This window comes from Globicephala melas, chromosome 11 (assembly GCF_963455315.2).
Source record: "Globicephala melas chromosome 11, mGloMel1.2, whole genome shotgun sequence".
Lineage (NCBI taxonomy): Eukaryota > Metazoa > Chordata > Mammalia > Artiodactyla > Delphinidae > Globicephala > Globicephala melas.
In genome coordinates this window covers 86499302-86520565 of record NC_083324.2, presented here as the reverse complement: position 1 = coordinate 86520565, position 21264 = coordinate 86499302, and the positions used below count along the sequence as shown (strand labels likewise).

The 21264-nt window shown below is 38.5% G+C and overlaps 1 protein-coding gene across 10 annotated transcripts in view; it reads left to right on the top strand.

Moving 5' to 3' along the window:
• The window catches only part of CDKAL1 (CDK5 regulatory subunit associated protein 1 like 1), a 651341-nt gene that overhangs the window by 183712 nt on the left and 446365 nt on the right, over window positions 1-21264 (top strand). For all 10 annotated transcript variants that reach the window (XM_030881291.2, XM_030881294.2, XM_070046775.1 and 7 more), the window contains one exon: window positions 1510-1558. In XM_030881291.2, the coding sequence (XP_030737151.1) occupies window positions 1510-1558 (49 nt within the window). The remainder of the gene's footprint in view (window positions 1-1509; window positions 1559-21264) is intronic.

Sequence of the window (21264 nt, the reverse complement as noted above, 5' to 3'; positions counted from 1 at the left end):
TCTTAATAAAACCAGAACTTAATGGTTCCAGTGGTTCTAGGTGGACACATCCATCTCCAGTTAGGTAGGTTTGTTTAGGACTAAATATCTTACTTTCTCTGAGATTTACTTTGCCTTTGACAATTTCTCAATAATTATTGTACTACTACCATCATGCTGGGCTGAGTGGTCACAGGCAGAGCTGGATTCAAGTGTGTTCTGTCAAGTCTTCCCTTATTTCCTATAAGGCACTGAGGCCAAAAGAATATTTCAAAGAGATGTGACATTGCATTTTAAATAAAGTGTTTTTTAAAAGGTTCTTCTTGTCTCAGTTGAGTTCATTGCAACATCATTGTATAATAATGAACGATTAGGAGTGACAAAAATGCTCATCAGTAGGGGAATTCATCGCTACTGAACTGTATGAATGCATTACGTTATATCCATATGTGAGAGAGTAGGCAGCTAGTAAAATGAATGAAGTAGACCTAGATGTATTGATGATGTATAGAAAAACAAATCAAGCTGAGGTCTGTTATTTTATCTGTTATCTGTCTATCTAATAATTTGTTATGGAAGAAAACGCTACAGAACAGAATTATGTGTAAATGTTTAACACTTGGTATCTACTCATCAAACTGTTATGAGTGATTTCATCTGAAGAGTGGAAAGTGTTATGAGTTACTTTATTTCCTTTTTATATTTCTATTTTGTGATAAAACAGTAATGATTTTGAGGATTTTAAATGTAGAAGAAATATCAACTTATGACCTTTTGTTACCTGTCTTGCTCTCCTTCCTCTAGCTGCTTGGGCTACAATCTTTGCTTTTTTCATTTTCCTTCCAAACTGTAGCCACTCTAACTGAATCCCCTTAGTGGGCTTCTCCTATCTGAATCCTTTTTATCCCTCAAGAGCCATCTCTGGTTCCCTGAGGAGCATTGCTGGATTACTCAGATGTGTTTTATTATCTTCCCTTTGTGTTCCCATGGTACCCTGGGAAATCTTCCTTAGTCACTTGTGTCTAGGGCAGGAGCTGTTATTTGATTTTGTATTCCACGGACCTGAGCGGGGTACCTGGCACATGGTAGAAATTCATTAAAAGGGGTTTCAGTGTTAAAATAATAAAGCATAAAATTTGGAGTAGATCTTCTTAATACCAGCATGTATCCTTTTGTGTAGGTTGTCATATTATGCTATTTTCCTTGAAGCTCTGTGTGAAGATACATGTTTTAATTAAACTGCAATTTATATCTCAGGATATGTTGAGTTTATGTTGATAGGCTATGCTAATAGAACTCCAGGCAGTTTATTTAAATGTAATATGATTTCTTCAATTCTAATTGGAGGACAGGAGAGTGATAATTTCATACTTCATTGTAACACAAAACAATATGGAGTATTTCTTATAATATCTCCAAATGCATTAAAGAAAACTTGCATTTATGTGCTTCGAAATGTGTTATGATAAACAAAAATTGCTGTTTCTTCTGCATGTAAATTGCTTGTCTAACAGTTTGTTTTCTTTTTAGGTTCAACAGATAGATCGTGTGGTAGAAGTTGTGGAGGAAACAATTAAAGGTAATTGTTGAAAGTCAGATAAGCACATGTATATATTATTTGAACTGTATTATAAAATACTACTTAGTTAATATTGTTAAGCATTTTTATGGAAGTTATTGTTGGACAAAAATCATAAAATTTTGTCCTTGACTGCTTTGTGCATTGGCCAATCCAATATAGTAGGCATATATTTGGTTGGCTTATAAATGTCAGGAATAGTCTTTTTAAAAAATCTTATTTTTATTTTAGCGTAAAATAGATTTAATTTGAACCTGAGATCAGGAAGACAGAATTTAATTTTAAAATAAGGAAACAGCTTTATTTTCAGTTTTATTGAGATATAATTGACATTATTTGCTTGTTTTTATATCACATAATTAGCTGCAGTTATCCCTTCTGAAAGTACTTTAAAAGTAGTATTCAGTTTTGATTCCTCTTCTATGTATAATTTTTGTAGTTACAGAAAATAGAATTATGCTTTGATTGTTTTATTAGCCAGTGTTCTTTGAAACAGATTCTTATTGAAGCCACTGAGGAATAAACCATTCTTAATTCTGTGGATTAATTTGTAAATATAGTCTACTTTTCTTCTGTTAGATTAGTACAAATGAAAACTGATAATATGATATTAAAATATTAAGTGAATTGAGGTTCTCACTTAAAATTTTGACCATTTTTTTTTAATAAATGGGAGTTTGTGTTTTAAAAAAAACAGTCTACTTCTATCAAATTGAGATTTTTAACCACATACCCTTCCTGCTGGCTTGTATTTACTACCTTCCACATGCCTTACATACCTTGCACATTTTGAGTCTTTAATTTATTAGGTGACCACAGAATATGAGAATTTTAGACTATACCTTAGTCTTCCTTGAAATCCTGAAATAAAATGAACTGTCACGATTAAAAATTTGTAGCAGTGATAACTTTGAATATTGTTTTTCAAACTATACCTCAACCCCATCTTGTAAGGTCTAGAAGTATCACTACTAGCATTTATTGTGCACTTACAGTGTGACAGGCACTATGCTAAGCATGGAGTAAGTCATTTAATTTTACAACAGTACTGTGAAGTACAGTGGGTACCTCCTGTGTTTTCCTCATTTTTTAGAAGAGGAAGTTGTGACAGAGGGGCACACAGGTAGTAAGTGCATGGTTGGAATCTGAATCTAGGCAGTCTGATTCCGATGCCTGTTCTCTTAAATTTGACACTACATTCATACTATACCATGATGGCTGTGCTCTCTCCCAGTTGAGAGTCACTGCCTTAACGGTTGTTCAGTTGAACTTCTTAAAGCAGTGCTTCAGGATGCTTGAGGGTATTGTCGCTTGAGTACCAGGCATATACTAGCCATTAAATACTTTAAAAAAACTGAATGACAATAAAGATCATGCAGGAGGAAATCTAGGTGACCATAGGTATGGCAGTTACTTTTCAGGTGTAACACCTAGGCATGATCTGTGAAAGAAATAATTGATGAGCTGGACCTCATTAAAATGAAAAACTTCTGCTATGCAAAAGACAGTGTCAAGAGAATGGGAAGACAAGTCACAGGCTGGAAGAAAATATTTGCAAAAGACATACCTGATGAAGAACTGTAATCTAAAATACACAAATAACTCTCAAAACCTAACAACAGGAAAATAAGCAACCTGATTAAAAAATGGGCCAATGACCTTATCAGAAACCTCACCAAAGAAGATACACAGATGGAAAATAAGCATATGAAAAGATGCTCCACATCATATGTCATCAGGGATGACACCAACCAGCCTGTTTCCTCCAAGAGTTAGCTCATTGCTACAAATTTCAGATTTGCTTGAAAGGGGCTTATTATGAATAACAAAAGATGCTCCTTTCACCCTATCACTCAGGAAATCATAAGAGTTTTAGGAGATCGATCTGTACCAAGAACTGGGGATGGTGACCAAATATGTATTTCTTATATCACAATATCACAGAAGGCCTATCACTTCCAGGTTGGGTTAATTAGGGATAGCATCTCACTGAAGAGTTTTGCTTAAGTGGGTTTATTGGAGAGACTGTAGTTGGGTTTAATTGTGATAGTCTACAGCAAGAGATGAGTTGAAGATGAAGTTGCTGTGGGTGTTCACTGGCAGGTTGGTTTGAGGGTGGGAAGATTGATGAATTAAGTCTTGGTAATACAACAGGAGAATTTCAGAGATGGGAGAAATAATTTTGTTAGATACCCTTAGTTTGCAGATGAGGAAGCTGATCCAGGAAGGGGTTAAGGGACTCATCTGAGATCTTCTTGTTAATGGAGATCTGGGCCTGTCACTGAAACTTCCATTCTTCACTTTCTTTTTCTACTGCCAAGTCTTACAAGACAGCACAAGTTAGTGAAATAATGTGGTCCTTGTAACAGTTAACTACTTGTTGGTTGTTTTTCAGTAAGTTACTTTTCTGAGACTCAGTTTTCTCAGTTTAAAATGGAGAGAATTAAATGGATAAGACTTTTGAGATACCTGGGATATACTAGGGGAAATGCATGTTAATATTTACTTCTTACTACCCCCTTAATACTTAGGGTGCAGGAATAATCTAACTGACCTCCGATTGCAGTGATGCTCCTTTCGATCAGACTGTATATACGGCTGTCATTTTCTGGGAATATCTCACTGTCCTGTATGTGTACCTTCGGTAGCTGCTTGTTACCTACAAAACTAACTTGTGACTTCTACCTCATTCTACCATTTCCGCTTTTTCTTCCATTAATTCCGTACATATACCTTTTGCTCCAGTCAACTGTACTGCTTGATATGTCTTGTATATTATTTGCAGTTTGCTTCACATTCATCTTAGGATCTTGCACAGAAGTGGATAAGTTCTGTTTCCCTCCAGATCCATTCCCCACCCTTCCGCACCTTGATGTGTGTCCATGGAGGCAGACCTGTGTGGACTGCATCCGTAGGATCCTTGCTACCTGGCATCTACTTGGATTTCTCCAGTTAGAGGTTGGGGGTGTGACTAGAGTGTGAAATGGGAGGATTCGTTCCCCTCTCTCACTCCCTTCTTACCTGCCCGTCCTAACCTGAAGGTCACAACTCCTGTCAGGTGGCCCTCTCTATTCATCTTTTTTTGCGGGTTCCTGTAACTCTTCCTTTCCTTTGCTTTTTCAGGCCCAGGGGTGAAAACACACCCCATTGTTGCTAGCCTGAGAGTACTGCATTGTCTCTTGTTGGTTTTTCTACTTGCCAAGCTTTAGTAAATAGTCCCTTTATTAAAATCTCTTCAGTTATGCAGTGTGCCATCTGCTTTGCTGGGACCCTGATTGATAAATGCTCCATGGAGAAGAAGGCTGTGCCGAGGAGGGCCAGATGGAATGCAGCCTGACGAGAGGATTCTGCTGTAACTGTCTTGTTTCCACATTTGATTCCTGTTGGGCTGTCTTCATATGTCTTCCTTGAAGGGGGTTTGGACACACAGCCTCTGCCACAGCCTGTTTGCATTCTTCTTGTGGTATACCAAATAGTATTTTTTAAAAAGGTATTAATAAGATACACTGGTGATAAAAACATTTAAATCTATTGTAATTACAAGAAAACCAAACAAAGCATATTACCTTTATATCTGTCTTGGTTGGAGCAAACTGGAGAATTTAAGATATGCTGAATGAGTTCTCACTGTTCAACACTAGTTGCCTGAAAATTCCATCCATTTATAGCATTTGCTTTAGGAGACACCATATTATAAAGACTTTAGGATTTTCTTTTGTATCATCTTGATAGTTGAACAAGATATGTAATTAAAGCTAAGGGAAGAAGTACAATATTTAAAGGATTTACCTTTTTTTTTAACATCTTTATTGGAGTATAATTGCTTTACGATGGTGTGTTAGTTTCTGCTTTATAACAAAGTGAATCAGTTACATATATACATATATCCCCATATCTCTTCCCTCTTGCATCTCCCTCCCTCCCACCCTCCCTATCCCACCCCTCTAGGTGGTCACAAAACACCGAGCTGATCTCCCTGTGCTATGCGGCTGCTTCCCACTAGCTATCTGTTTTACATTTGGTAGTGTATATATGTCCATGCCACTCTCTCACTTTGTCCCAGATTACCCTTCCCCCTCCCCGTATCCTCAAGTCCATTCTCTAGTAGGTCTGCATCTTTATTCCCATCTTGCCCCTAGGTTCTTCATGACCGTTTTGTTGGGTTGTTTTTTAGATTCCATATATATGTGTTAGCATACGGTATTTGTTTTTCTCTTTCTGAAGAAGTGACTTACTGCACTTTGTATGACAGACTCTAGGTCCATCCACCTCACTACAAATAACTCAATTTCATTTCTTTTTTATGGCTGAGTAATATTCCACTGTATATATGTGCCGCATCTTCTTTATCCATTCATCTGTCAATGTACACTTAGGTTGCTTCCATGTCCTGGCTGTTGTAAATAGAGCTGCAGTGAACATTGTGGTACATGACTCTTTTTGAATTATGGTTTCCTCAGATTATATGCTCAGTAGTGGGATTGCTGGGTCATTTGGTAGTTCTATTTTTAGTTTTTAAAGGAACCTCCATACGGTTCTCCATAGTGGCTGTATTAATTTACATTCCCTCCAACAGTGCAAGAGGGTTCCCTTTTCTCCACACTCTCTCCAGCATTTATTGTTTGTAGATTTTTTGATGATGGCCATTCTGACAGGTGTGAGATGATATCTCATTGTAGTTTGACTTGCATTTCTCTAATGATTAATGCTGTTGAGCATTCGTTCATGTGTTTGTTGTCAATCTGTATATCTTCCTTGGAGAAATGTCTCTTTACGTCTTCTGCCCATTTTTGGATTGGGTTGTTTGTTTTTTTGATATTGAGCTGCATGAGCTGCTTGTAAAGTCTGTAGATTAATCCTTTGTCAGTTGCTTCATTTGCAAATATTTTCTCCCATTCTGAGGGTTGTCTTTTCGTCTTATTTATGGTTTCCTTAGCTGTGCAAAAGCTTTTAAGTTTCATTAGGTCCCATTTGTTTATTTTTGTTTTTATTTCCATTTCTCTAGGAGGTGGGTCCAAAAGGATCTTGCTGTGATCTATGTCATAGAGTGTTCTGCCTGTGTTGTCCTCTAAGAGTTTGATAGTGTCTGGCCTTACTTACACTGGCCTTACTTACATGTAGGTCTTTAATCCATTTTGAGTTTATTTTTGTGTATGGTGTTAGGGAGTGTTCTAATTTCATTCTTTTACATGTAGCTGTACAGTTTTCCCAGCACCACTTATTGAAGAGGCTGTCTTTTCTCCACTGTATATTTTTGCCTCTTTTATCAAAGATAAGGTGACCATATGTGTGTGGGTTTATCTCTGGGCTTTCTATCCTGTTCCATTGATCTATATTACTGCTTTTGTGCCAGTACCATACTGATTACTGTAGCTTTGTAGTATAATCTGAAGTCAGGAAGCCTGATTCCTCCAGCTCCGTTTTTCTTTCTCAAGATTGCTTTGGCTATTCGTGGTCTTTTGTGTTTCCATACCAGTTGTGAAGTTTTTTGTTCTAGTTCTGTGAAAAATGCCATTGGTAATTTGATAGGGATTGCATTGAATCTGTAGATTGCTTTGGGTGGTAGAGTCATTTTCACAATGTTGATTCTTCCAATCCAAGAACATGGTATATCTCTCCATCTGTTTGTATCATCTTTAATTTCTTTCATCAGTGTCTTATAATTTTCTGCATACAGGTCTTTTGTCTCCTTAGGTAGGTTTTTTCCTAGATATTTTATTCTTTGTGTTGCAGTGGTAAATGGGAGTGTTTTCTTAATTTCACTTTCAGATTTTTCATCATTAGTGTATAGGAATGCAAGAGATTTCTGTGCATTAATTTTGTATCCTGCTACTTTACCAAATTCATTGATTAGCTCTAGTAGTTTTATGGTAGCATCTTTAGGATTCTCTATGTATAGTATCATGTTATCTGCAAACAGTGACAGCTTTACTTCTTCTTTTCTGATTTGGATTCCTTTTGTTTCTTTTTCTTCTCTGATTGCTGTGGCTAAAACTTCCAAAACAATGTTGAATGAGAGTGGTGAGAGTGGGCAACCTTGTCTTGTTCCTGATCTTAGTGGAAATGGTTTCAGTGTTTCACCATTGAGCACCATGTTGCCTGTGGGTTTGTCATATACGGCCTTTATTATGTTGAGGTAAGTCCCCTCCATGCCTACTTTCTGGAGGGTTTTTATTATAAATCGGTGTTGAATTTTGTCGAAAGTTTTCTCTACATCTATTGAGATGATCATATGGTTTTTCTCCTTCAGTTTCTTAATATGGTATATCACATTGATTGATTTGCATATACTGAAGAATCCTTGCATTCCTGGGATAAACCCCACTTGATCATGGTGCATGAGCCTTTTAATGTGCTGTTGGATTCTGTTTGCTGGTGTTTTGTTAAGGATTTTTGCATCAGTGTTCATCAGTGATATTGGCCTGTAGTTTGCTTTCTTTGTGACATCTTTGTCTGGTTTTGGTATCAGGGTGAGAGTGGCCTCATAGAATGAGTTTGGGAGTATTCCTCCTTCTGCTATATTTTGGAACACTTTGAGAAGGATAGATGTTAGCTCTTCTCTAAGTGTTTGACAGAATTCTCTTGTGAAGCCATCTGGTCCTGGGCTTTTGTTTGTTGGAAGATTTTTAATCACAGTTTCAATTTCAGTGCTTGTGATTGGTCTGTTCATATTTTCTGTTTCTTCCTGGTTCAGTCTCGGAAGGTTGTGCATTTCTAAGAATTTGTCCATTTCTTCCAGGTTGTTCATTTTATTGGCGTAGAGTTGCTTGTAGTCATCTCTCATGATCCTTTGTATTTCTGCAGTGTCAGTTGTTACTTCTCCTTTTTCATTGCTAATTCTATTTATTTGAGTCTTCTCCCGTTTTTTTCTTGATAAGTCTGGCTAATGGTTTATCAATTTTGTTTATTTTCTCAAAGAACCAGCCTTTTTTTTTTTTTTTTAAGAACCAGCTTTTAGTTTATTGATCTTTGCTATTGTTTCCTTCATTTCTTTTTCATTTATTTCTGATCTGATCTTTATGACTTCTTTCCTTCTGCTAACTTTGGGGTGTTTTTGTTTCTTCTTTTTCTTTTCTTATTTTTTGCTTTAGGTGTAAGGTTAGGTTGTTTATTTGAGCTGTATCTTATTTCGTAAGGTAGGATTGTATTGCTATAAATTCCCTCTTAGAACCGCTTTTGCTGCATCCCATAGGTTTTGGGTCATCGTGTTTTCATTGTCATTTGTTTCCAGGTAGTTTTTGATTTCCTCTTTGATTTCTTCAGTGATCTCTTGGTTATTAAGTAGTGTGTTCTTTAGCCTCCATGTGTTTGTATTTTTTACAGATTTTTTTCCTGTAATTGATATCTAGTCTCATAGCGTTGTGGTCGGAAAAGATATTTGATACGATTTCAACTTTCTTAAATTTACCAAGGCTTGATTTGTGACCCAAGATATGATCTTACTGGAGAATGTTCCATGAGCACTTGAGAAGAAAGTGTATTCTGTTGTTTTTGGGTGGAATGTCCTATAAATATCAATTAAGTCCATCTTGTTTAATGTATCATTTAAAGCTTCTGTTTCATTAATTATTTTCATTTTGGATGATCTGTCCATTGGTGAAAGTGGGGTGTTAATAAAGGTCCCTACTATGATTGTGTTACTGTTGTTTTCCCTTTTATGGCTGTTAGCATTTGCCTTATGTATTGAGGTGCTCCTGTTAGGTGCATAAATATTTACAGTTGTTATATCTTCTTCTCGGATTGATCCCTTGATCATTATGTAGTGTCCTTTGTCTCCTGTAATAGTCTTTGCTTTAAGGTCTATTTTGTCTGATATGAGAATTGCTACTCCAGCTTTCTTTTGATTTCCATTTGCATGCAATATCTTTTTCCATCCCCTCACTTTCATTCTTTATGTGTCCCTAGGTCTGAAGTGAGTCTCTTGTAGACAGCATATATACAGATCTTGTTTTTGTATCCATTCAGCCAGTCTGTGTCTTTTGGTTGGAGTATTTAATCTATTTACATTTAAGATAATTATCGATAGGTATGTTCCTATGACCATTTTCTTAATTGTTTTGGGTTTGTTATTGTAGGTCTTTTACTTCTCTTGTGTTTCCTGCCTAGAGAAGTTCCTTTACCATTTGTTGTAGAGCTGGTTTGATGGTCCTGAATTCTCTTAGCTTTTGCTTGTCTGTAAAGCTTTTAATTTCTCCGTCATATCTGAATGAGAACCTTGCTGGGTAGAGTAATCTTGGTTGTAGGTTTTTCATCACTTGAAATATGTCCTGCCACTGCCTTGTGGCTTGCATAGTTTCTGCTGAAAGATCAGCTGTTAACCTTATGAGGATTCCCTTGTGTGTTATTTGTTGTTTTTCCCTTGCTGGTTTTAATATTTTTTCTTCGAATTATAATTTTTGATAGTTTGATTAATATGTGTCTGAGTGTGTTTCTCCTTGGATTTATCCTGTATGGGACTCGCTGTGCTTCCTGGACTTGATTAATTATTTCCTTTCCCATATTAGGGAAGTTTTCAACTATAATCTCTTCAAATATTTTCTCAGTCCCTTTCTTTTACTCTTCTTCTTCTGGGACCCCTATAATTCAAATGTTGGTGCGTTTAATGTTGTCCCAGAGGTCTCTGAGACTGTCCTCAGTTCTTTTCATTCTTTTTTCTTTATTCTGCTCTGCAGTAGTTATTTCCACTGTTTTATCTTCCAGGTCACTTATCTGTTCTTTTGCCTCAGTTATTCTGCTATTGATCCCTTCTAGAGAATTTTTAATTTAACTTATTGTGTTGTTCATCACTGTTTGTTTGTTCTTTAGTTCTTCTAGGTCCTTGTTAAACGTTTCTTGTATTTTCTTCATTCTATTTCCAAGATTTTGGATCATCTTTACTATCATTATATCTTTTTCAGGGAGACTGCCTATTTCCTCTTCATTTGTTAGATCTGGTGGGTTTTTACCTTGCTCCTTCATCTGCTGTGTGTTTCTCTGTCTTCTCATTTTGCTTAACTTACTGTGTTTGGGGTCTCCTTTTCGCAGACTGCAGGTTCATAGTTCCCCTTGTTTTTGGTGTCTGTCCCCAGTGGCTAAGGTTGGCTCAGTGGGTTGTGTAGGCTTCCTGGTGCAGGGGACTAGTGCCTGTGTTGTGGTGGCTGAGGCTGCATCTTGTCTTTCTGGTGGGCAGATCCACATCTGTTGGTGTGTTTTGGGGTGTCTGTGGTCTTATGATGGTTTTAGGCAGCCTCTGTTCTAATGGGTGAGGTTGTGTTCCTGTCTTGCTAGTTGTTTGGCATAGCATGTCCGGCAGTGTAGCTTGCTGGTCATTGAGTGGAGCTGGGTCTTGGCATTGAGATGGAGATCTCTGGGACATCTTCGCCGTTTGATATTACATGGAGCTGGGAGGTCTCCTGTGGACCAGTGTCCTGAACTTGGCTCTCCCACCTTAGAAGCACAGCCCTGACGCCTGCCTGGAGCACCAAGAGCCTGATATCCACACGGCTCAGAATAAAAGGGAGAAAGAAAGGAAGAAGATAAAATAAAATAAAGTTATTAAAATAAAAAATAATTATTAAATTTTTTTAAGTAGTTAAAAAAAGAGAGCAGCCAAACCAAAAAGCAAATCCACCAATCATTACAGGTGCTAAAAATTATACTAAAAAAAAAAAAAAAGTAAAACGGACAGACAGAACCCTAGGAAAGATGGTAAAAGCAAAGCTACACAGAGAAAATCACATACAGAAGCATACACATACTCACAAAAAGAGAAAAAGAGAAAAAAATATATATATTGTTGCCCCAAAGTCCACCTCCTCAATTTGGGATAATTCGTTGTCTATTCAGGTATTCCACACATGCAGGGTACATCTAGTTGATCGTGGAGATTTAATCCGCTGCTTCTGGGGCTGCTGGGAGAGATTTCCCTTTCTCTTCTTTGTTCGCACAGCTCCTGGGGCTCAGCTTTGGATTTGGCCCCGCCTCTGCGTGTAGGTCGCCGCAGGGCGCCTGTTCTTAGCTCAGACAGGACGGGGTTAATGGAGCCGCTGATTCAGGGGCTCTGGTTCACTCAGGCCGGGGTTGGGGGGGGAGGGGCACGGTGTGCGGGGCGGGCCTGCGGTGGCAGAGGCCGGTGGGACGTTGCAGCAGCCTGAGGCGCCGTGTGTTCTCCCGCGGAAGTTGTCCCTGGGTCACGGGACCCTGGCAGTGGTGGGCTGCACAGGCTCCCCAGAAGGGGGTGTGGATAGTGACCTGTGCTCGCACACAGGCTTCTTGGTGGTGGCAGCAGCGGCCTTAGCGTCTCATGCCCGTCCCTGGGGTCCACGCTGATAGCCACGGCTCGCGCCCGTCTCTGGGTCTCCTTTAAGCGGTGCTCTGAATCCCCTCTCCTGGCGCCCCAGGAAACAACGAGGCAAGAAAAAGTCTCTTGCCTCTTTGGCAAGTCCAGACTCTTCCCTGGACTCCCTCCCCGCTAGCCGTGGCACACTAACCCTCTGCAGGCTGTGTTCACGCCGCCAACCCCAGTCCTCTCCCTGCGCTCCGAACGAAGCCCGACCTTCAGCTCCCAGCCCTCGGCCGCCCCGGCGGGTAAGCAGACAAGCCTCTCGGGCTGGTGAGTGCTGGTCGACACCGATCCTCTGTGCGGGAACCTCTCCGCTTAGCCACCCCTGTGGCTGCGCTCTCCTCTGCGGCTCCGAAGCTTCCCCCTTGCCACCCCCACCCCCCACCCCGTCTCTGCCAGTGAAGGGACTTCCTAGTGTGTGGAAACTTTTCCTCCTTCACAGCTCCCTCCCAGTTGTGCAGGTCCTGTCCCTATTATTTGTCTCTGTTTTTTCTTTTGCCCTACCCAGGTACGTGGGGAGTTTCTTGCCTTTTGGGAGGTCTGAGGTCTTCTGCCAGCGTTCAGTAGGTGTTCTGTAGGAGTTGTTCCACATGTAGATGTATTTCTGATGTGTTTGTGGGGAGGAAGGTGATCTCCACGTCTTACTCTTCCGCCATCGTGAAGCTCCTCCTACATTTCTTTCTTTAAAAAATACTCATATGCACCTTAGTCTTGCTTTACATGGTCATTAAAGCCCCCCCCCCTTAGTTTTTGGTATAAAAGCTTTGAAGGACATATAAATCTGGGTATTTGTTCTGATATATATATATATGAAATCCTCTAAACAAAAAACATCTTTAAAAAAGTTCTTGTCTTTGGGAAAGGTAGTCAAACCAGATATCTTAAGATAAATGATTGCAAATAAATGTTGTGTATTGAAAATAGAAAAATGTTTTTACTGTTAAGTCATATTTCTTCTCTAGTCAGTCTCTAATAAAGGAGGCCTCAGTTGTTTTAATATGTTTGCTGGTATTTCGTTTAGTCTGATTTCAGTTGCCTCCAGTGTTGGTAATTGAAGGCTTTTCCAGTATAGTACAATCTGCAAGTTTAATTGATTTTCCATTTCCCCTACCTTCTCAGTAATTGATGTGATCTTGGATTAGGCTGACCTAAATTCCCAGGGTGCTTCACCAAACAGCTCTTTCTTATTTAACACATTGCTATTAATCTTCACTCTGTCAGAATTGTACTTTGCATTTGATACTAATTTAGAATATAAACTTTTTGTAAATTGAGACTGTAAGGCGGAACTATCTCAAGTGTGGTTTTATCAGTGTTAATGACTTAGTAACTTCTCTTTCGATGTCCGGTGGAGATTTACTTGAAGATGTTTCTAAACTTAATGAGTAAGTGAACTGAGCTTCGGTGTATAGCATGGTACATCTGGGATAGTATTGAACCACAAAAGCACATCTCCTTTTTCAGTATTTGCTTTTCAATAAAATAATTTTCTTTTTCTTTTTTTTTTAACATCTTTATTGGAGTATAATTGTTTCACAGTGGTGTATTAGTTTCTGCTTTATAACAAAGTGAATCAGCTGTACATGTACATATATCCCCATATCTCCTTCCTTTGCAGTCTCCCTCCCACCCTCCCTATCTCAAGTGAATAAACTGGCAACATAGAGTAATTTGATGGCTCAGATGTAACTAGACAGGAAATTTAAATCTGATTTTCTCTTTTTCTTGAAAATTTTGATAATTAGAAGTATTTAATAGTTCGTTACTTTTTATTGTCCTAAAGCACAGAGCTGATTTCCCTGTGCTATGTGGCTGCTTCTCACTAGCTATCTATTTTACATTTGGTAGTGTATCCATGCCACTCTGTCACTTCGTCCCAGCTTACCCTTCCCCCTCCCCATGTCCTAAAGTCCATTCTCTATGTCTTTGTCTTTATTCCTGTCCTGCCCCTAGGTTCTTCAGAACCATTTTTTTGGTTTGTTTTTTAGATTCCATATATATGTGTTAGCATACGGTATTTGTTTTTCTCTTTCCGACTTACTTCACTCTGTATGACAGACTCTAGGTCCATCCACCTCACTACAAATAATGCAATTTCGTTTCTTTTTATGGCTGAGTAATATTCCATTGTATATATATGCTACATCTTTATCCATTCATCTGTCGATGGACACTTAGGTTGCTTCCATGTCCTGGCTATTGTAAAGGGTGCTGCAATGAACATTGTGGTACATGACTCTTTTTGAATTATGGTTTTCTCAGATTATATGCCCAGTAGTGGGATTGCTGGGTTTTATGATAGTTCTATTTTTAGTTTTTAAAGGAACCTCCATACTGTTCTCCATAGTGGCTGTATCAATTTACATTCCCACCAACAGAGCAAGAGGGTTCCCTTTTCTCCACACCCTCGCCAGCATTTATTGTTTGTAGATTTTTTGATGATGGCCATTCTGACTGGTGTGAGGTGATACCTCACTGTAGTTTTGATTTGCATTTCTCTAATGATTAGTGATGTTGAAATATGCTTTGAATGGATACTCTTACGCATCATCACATTATGTAATCTCTTATGTAGTTACTATAGTCTGAATATAGTAGAAAAAGTTGTGCATTGGCTTTACATGTTGGGAACACTTCCCAGTCTCACTGGTGTAATTAGATAGGTGATAACTTCTGCCTTCTAATAACTAAAGGTGCCAGAAATTTATTGCTGTTATTTAGTTTTGTTTTTTTTCTCATGAGCCTGTTTGTTTTAAGTTTATGTTCTGTGTTAATATGTGGTTACAGGTTGGTAAACATTGCATTTTGCCACCTTCTTAGATGTGTCAGTTCATGTCCCTTTCAGTCTTCTTTCCCTTCTCTCTCCTGCTTTGTTTCCCTCAAATAACCAGTCCTCTAACTTTACTTATTTATCCTCTGTGTTTCTTATATGTTCTAGAATGAACTTATTTTTATTCACTGTATCTCTTTTACGTAACATTTTTTCAAATCATAATAATTTTAGAAGTAAGACCAGGCAAATGTCTTTATGTCCCAAGCAGCAAAGTTCTACCATAAGACTGTAAGTTGATTTTTCACATCACTTTCTTTTATAATAGCTAGTTTGGAATAATGGCTGGCAAGGACTGTTTATTGGAGAAACCACCAATGTCTTGTCTGTATTTCTCTAACTTTATAAGTTAAATTATCGGTCCTGTTTCTAGCCACAGAAACACTAAGCAGTCCCAGAATTATTTATCTCCAAAATCGCCAATAGATGCTCTGTAAAGAGTCTTCTTTAAACATTGGAAGTAGTCATGTTTATTTTATTTTTTAAAATAAAAGTAGTTAAGTAACTTTAATTTGTCAAATATTTTTCTGCCTTTAAAACTTTTAAAACTCAAATAAATGCATAAATGTGTCCCCCAGGTGAATTCTGCTGTGCTGGCTTCAGGCTTGTTTTATATGTTTTGGTTTGTCTTAAAGTTAATTACACTGCTTTTGTGTGTTCATCACTTATATTTCCCTTTCTGTTCGAAGATGCATTATCTTATGGTTTGCAACCAGCTTTTATTAATAATGGAATTTATTGATATGAAGACTTGGGTATTTCATTAACTTTGACTTCTTCATTCCAGAGTGCAAGTGGGGAGGGTGCATAGTGTTGAATAGTTTGTTAGGTTGATGATCGTGTTAGAGTTTGCACGTAACGCTGTTATAATGGTTCACTGGATTTGATTGTTCAAAACAAGGAGAGGAAATTACTTTAAGTTTGAACTTCTCAGGCTTCCCATGACCCAACCCTTGTGTTAGTGGTCCCACTGATCTGTCTGGTAAAGTAGCCCCATCCTTCCTTGTTTAAATATTAACAGGGACTTGGCTGCTGTGAAAATTGCACTTACCTGTTACCTCTTTGCAAAGCTTGATTCTGCCTTGGCAGATTCCATGAAGGTGAGACTGCAAGTATTGTTGAATTCTCTAAAAATGCGTTACTGTAGTCTAGAGTTTTGTGAGAACTGTTCATGTTAAAACAGTTTATAAAGTTTGAACATTTATCATGTCTGTGTATTAATAATTTTCATTGCAGGTATTTGGTATTCTCAGATATAACAATTTCTGAGTCCCACAGTTCTAATTTCTATTTATTCTAATAGGATTTATTTAGTAAACAATGACAAGTAGATCAGTTAATCCTGTTTTGAGGCTCTCATAGAAAACATTAAAATTAATATAATAAAAAACCTTTAATGTACTTAAGTTCTTCCTTTGTTGTAACTACCTTTGTAGAGAATTGGAACGCGGTGCACTGCCTTTATACTCTGCGTGCATATGTGTGGTTTACTGCATGTCTGGAGAAGCGTTAGTCTTCATTTAAAGAATCTACTATTTTTGTTTAGTAAAATATAATGAGAATAGTTGGGATGATAAACTTAGAGAAAATAATCCTAGCAGATTTATTATGTTTTTTAAATAGAGGGTGAAATTGTAGGTTGATTGTGGTATTTTCTGTTGCAGTTTGACTGTTCTTTAACACAATAGTAAATTGTATTGTATTGGTAATTCTTCTTTGGTACTTTGTAGCTGGGTTCTGTAAAAATAGAAATACAAAGTAGAAACCAGGTGATGTTAGAGGTACAGTATCTAAAACTCCAGTAGCAAAATATACATAAAAATTATGACATTTTTGAAAATTTTATTAAAAAACAAATATTGATATTTTATTGCCAGTAAAATCATATAACACAAACAAGTGAAAAAACTGGCAACATAGGGCTTCCCTGGTGGCGCAGTGGTTGAGAGTCCACCTGCCAATGCAGGGGACGCGGGTTCGTGCCCCGGTCCGGGAGGATCCTGCATGCCGCTGAGCGGCTGGGCCCGTGAGTCATGGCCGCTGAGCCTGCGCGTTGGAGCCTGTGCTCTGCAACCGGAGAGGCCACAACAGTGAGAGGCCCCCGTACCGAAAAAAACCAAAAACAAAAGCAAAACCAAAAAAAACTGGCAACATAGAGTAATTTGATGGCTCAGATGTAACTAGACAGGAAATTTAAATCTGATTTTCTCATTTTCTTGAAAATTTTGTGAATTAGAAGAATTTATTTAATGAGACTAGTTGTAGGGTGTCTTTTATTAGGTGATACCATTGACCTTTCCTTAGAAAACCTCGTATTGTTAGCACTTGGTATAGAGAAAGAATGCTCAGTTGATACAGTTTTGTATCTAATGTTTGGAGATGCACATCTTTTCTTTTAAAAGTTCATTCCATAACACTCTACAAAGCACACAGCATATGTGTAGCAGTTACTTCTGAGACTGAGAGAATAAACACTAATTTCACTTACTTATTAGTTTGGGGGTGGGGGGACTCATCTGCAGAATCTCCAGTTAGGATATCAACTATGGATGGATTTTTAAGGAGAAGTTTATCAGTACTACCGTTATAACAAGGCATACATTTTATTGAGTAATAAATAGTAACTGAAATGTCTTTGTGAAAGATGGTTTCTAACACATTAAATCTTTAGCGTAACTCTGAAAATTCAAGTGCCCCATTTCTTTAAGCTGCCCTGAAGTCTGGTACTGTGATGGGCTAGAATCATGGGTTGAGGATGTGAAGGGTTATGTTGAATTACTTGGTCTGCCGCTAACAGCGTCGTGTTTAACAACCCACGCAACCTGGTTGTTCTCAGTTTCCTGGGCTGTAAATTGTATGACATGGAAGGTCCCTTCAGCTCTGACTGACATTCTAGGAGTGTTGGAGTCTGTAATATAAAACTGAGTTTCAGAGCCTGTCATTAGAATGAGACATTGACATTTTGGACAGTGATCTCTAGCAAAAGTTATTGTAATGTGACTAGCTTTTTCTTGCATCCTAATCTCCACATGCCAGAGTTTGCTTTTTCTTTCCCCATACTTTCTTACTTACAAAATGAATTTGAAGGCATTTGTGGCAGACATACCATGCATTTTTCTTTTGTGTGTATTTGTATTCTCCAGTGAAGAGGGTCTTCAGTAAAGCACAGTTCCCTGACTCCTTTGCCTTTACTCTATTCCGTGGTAATGCCATCCTAGGTGGTGACAAGTGGTGTACTTGGAGTTTTGTGCTTCTCTAAAGCAACTTTCATTTCTACCCTGGGGCATATTTATTTTTGGGACTTTGAGGCAGGCAGTTTTCGTCTTGGTGACTGGGATTGCTGGGGGGAAAAAAGTAATTTGAGAGGATTTAATGCAAGGTGTGAACATCACCTGCAGCAGTGATTCTCAAGGGTGTTTGCTTGGAGAGGGACCCTTAGCCAGAGTGGGAAGATGGCAGGGTGGCTTACCTGAACCTGGGGAAGCTGGGGGGCTTGGAGATTCTGCCATGTGGCCCTTCACCTAGATTCATTTGCCATGTGAGCCACTGTCACAGTGGTAAGCATCCTATCACTCAGATGTCCTGGGGTGGGAAAACAGCCATGGCTCTCTGGCATCTATGCTTAGACTTACCCAGGGTCAGGTGCAGTTTCTGGTACCCTACTTATGCCTTCTTTCTCTTCCCTCATATTCAAGAACTTGTATCGGAATGCAGTGAGTGATTTGAGAGGGATGACCTTGAATCTACTTTGATTTATATATTTAAAATATTAAATCATTCGCAAATCTGATTATCATTATCAATGCAATTATTTGTGACCTATTTCCTAGTTCTCCAGAGGTTTAAAAATAAATGGGATCTGACTTTATTTTACAGTGATTGAAAGTTTTAAAAATCTCCTTGCCTTCTTGCTTTTGAGAAACGTCATTAGCATTATAGGTCTTGATAAGATTACAGTTGCATTAATTATAGTAGCAACTGTAATTACCTTCTGTCTGGCTCTTTGTAGCTTACCCTTTCGTATACATTAATTCATTTGTACTCCACAGGAACCCTGGCATTACTGATTATATAGCAAGGCCTCAGTGTACTATAATTTGAAACCTATTCCTCTAATCTCAAGTTCTTTAGGTTCTGTTAAGCTGCTTACCTTGAATGGAGGGAAGTGAGAAAGTGAGACCCATTTATTGTTATCTCCATCCCTCCTGCCTATTGACTAAGGTCACGGCTCAACCATTTCTAGTTCCCTTTCATATTCTCACTTACACGTTTTGTTCCTTCATGTTTCTTGTTTCCTCTTTGATTTCTTTTTCCCTTTCCTGCTTCTCAGTTTTACTTGCCATTTTATTTTGTGGCAACATAAAAACTTTTTTTGTAAGGAGTTAATAAAGATTTGCTATATTTTTTAAAAAAAAATCTGAAAAGAATATTTTAGTCTTACCTTGCTATAAGGGTGCTTAATTTAGGAAATGAGTGAGTAAACGTATTCCTTAACTGTAAGCAAACAATAAAGAAGCTAATCAAACCAGTAAAAACCTAAAGAGATTCTGCAGAGAGAACTCTCTTGGGTGTGTTTTTTAAAGGTAATTTTGGAAGGTTTTAAGGTAAGACACAGTTTATACTGTTTTTACTGTCAAATGATTAAGTCAAGAAAGTCCTTCCATGTTTTTTAAGGCTATGGCCTATGTTCTAAATTCTAGTTTTGTATTTAGGCCAGATAAATATTGAAGCTGTAATCTGAAGGATTTTGATGTAGATAACTTTCAGTCTTTAACATTTCACAACCAACATTAATTTTAAATTCTTGAATTAAGGTTGGTTTGTTTGTTTTTCAGTGTTCAATACTGAGGTTTTGAATTAACCTTTAAAAATAATGTTTGGCCAGTCTTTTGATTAGAACTAAGAATGCATATCTCAAACCCACATAATTCCTATCTCATAAACTATGTTTAGAGGCATTTAATTTTTGAAGGTGGGGTTTTTCACAGTGGAGCTCCTTTATGCCAAGTCTTAATAAATCTTTTCAGTGAATTCTGGTTTTAGCGATAGGCTGGTTTAAGAAGCAGAAGATGAACAGACAGGATTTGTAGCAAAGATCTGTGCTGGCTGTGTTAGCAGTGTTGTGTCCGGATGTATTGGGAAATCTATGTAGTTGTGTATGTAACTTGTTTCTGGCCTGCTCAGCCTCCCACACTACAGTGTCATTTCTCCTCGAAGCCTTTCCTGGTCTTTTTTTAGGAGAGTTGACCACTCTCTCATGGTGATCTACTGTCCTTAAAAACACTGATCAGACCATGTCTGACATTTCATTCCAGTTATTTGTTTACAAGTTGTTTTCCTCAAGACTGTAAGTCGCTTTAGGGCAGAAGTCATTGTGATGACTCAGGACAGAATAGGTTTTTTTTTTTGGCGGGGGGGTTGGGTTTGGGGAGTCTTTATGTTGTATCTAAATATTGATAAAATAATATTTCAAACCTACTTCATTTTTTACTCATCTGTAGCATTTTGGAACTTCTGTTTCGGTTATGCATGTGCATTAGTGTATTGTGTTGTGATGTAAAATGTCCATCCTCTTTGTTTTCCGTACGTTTCTACACTTATTTCACTGTCTTCATTTCTCCAGAAGGGCATTGGTAATGCCAGTCACAAGGGGTTGAGGACTAAGATTGTGAATTTAAAGCCAACAAGTAAGTGCCGGATGCCCCTTCCCTGACTTCCCCCCTTTAGGTTGCCTTTATACTGCCTCCCACCGCTCCTCGGTGACACTTTATAAGGGTTTGAAGAGTTGCAGGAGGAGCTTGACATTTTCCTTCATGATCGGATGTAGGGATCTGAGCTAAGTGTGGCTTACAGGTTCCTTATTCTTGTATAGTGTTGTTCTCTCTCTCTCTCTCTTTTTTTTTTTTTAGGAGCTTGAATGCCATCTGTTATTAGGTCTGTTATCTCTGCTTTCATCACCTGGTGCAGTAATTTGGGGAATATGGGTTTGAGCATGAGCAGTGATTAAGTTTTTGCATTGCTGCCATGGATGCTTTACTTACTGAAACGGAAGTACTGAGTAGCTTTATGCCATAAACATTAAAGCTGGGGAGGGGGAAGGGGAAGCTGGGACAAAGTGAGAGAGTGGTGTGGACATATATACACTACCAAAGGTAAAATAGATAGCTAGTGGGAAGCAGCTGCATAGCACAGGGAGATCAGCTCGGTGCTTTGTGACCACCTAGAGGGGTGGGATAGGGAGGGTGGGAGGGAGATGCAAGAGGGAGGGGATATGGGGATATATGTATACGTATGGCTGGTTCACTTTGTTATATAGCAGAAACTGACACACCATTGTAAAGCAATTATACTCCAATAAAGATGTTAAAAAAAACACCCCAGGGCTCCCCTGGTGGTGCAGTGGTTGAGAGTCCGCCTGCCTATACAGGGGACATGGGTTTGTGCCCCGGTCTGGGAAGATCCCACATGCCGCGGAGCGGCTGGGCCCGTGAGCCACGGCCACTGAGCCTGTGCGTCCGGAGCCTGTGCTCCGCAACGGGAGAGGCCACAGCAGTG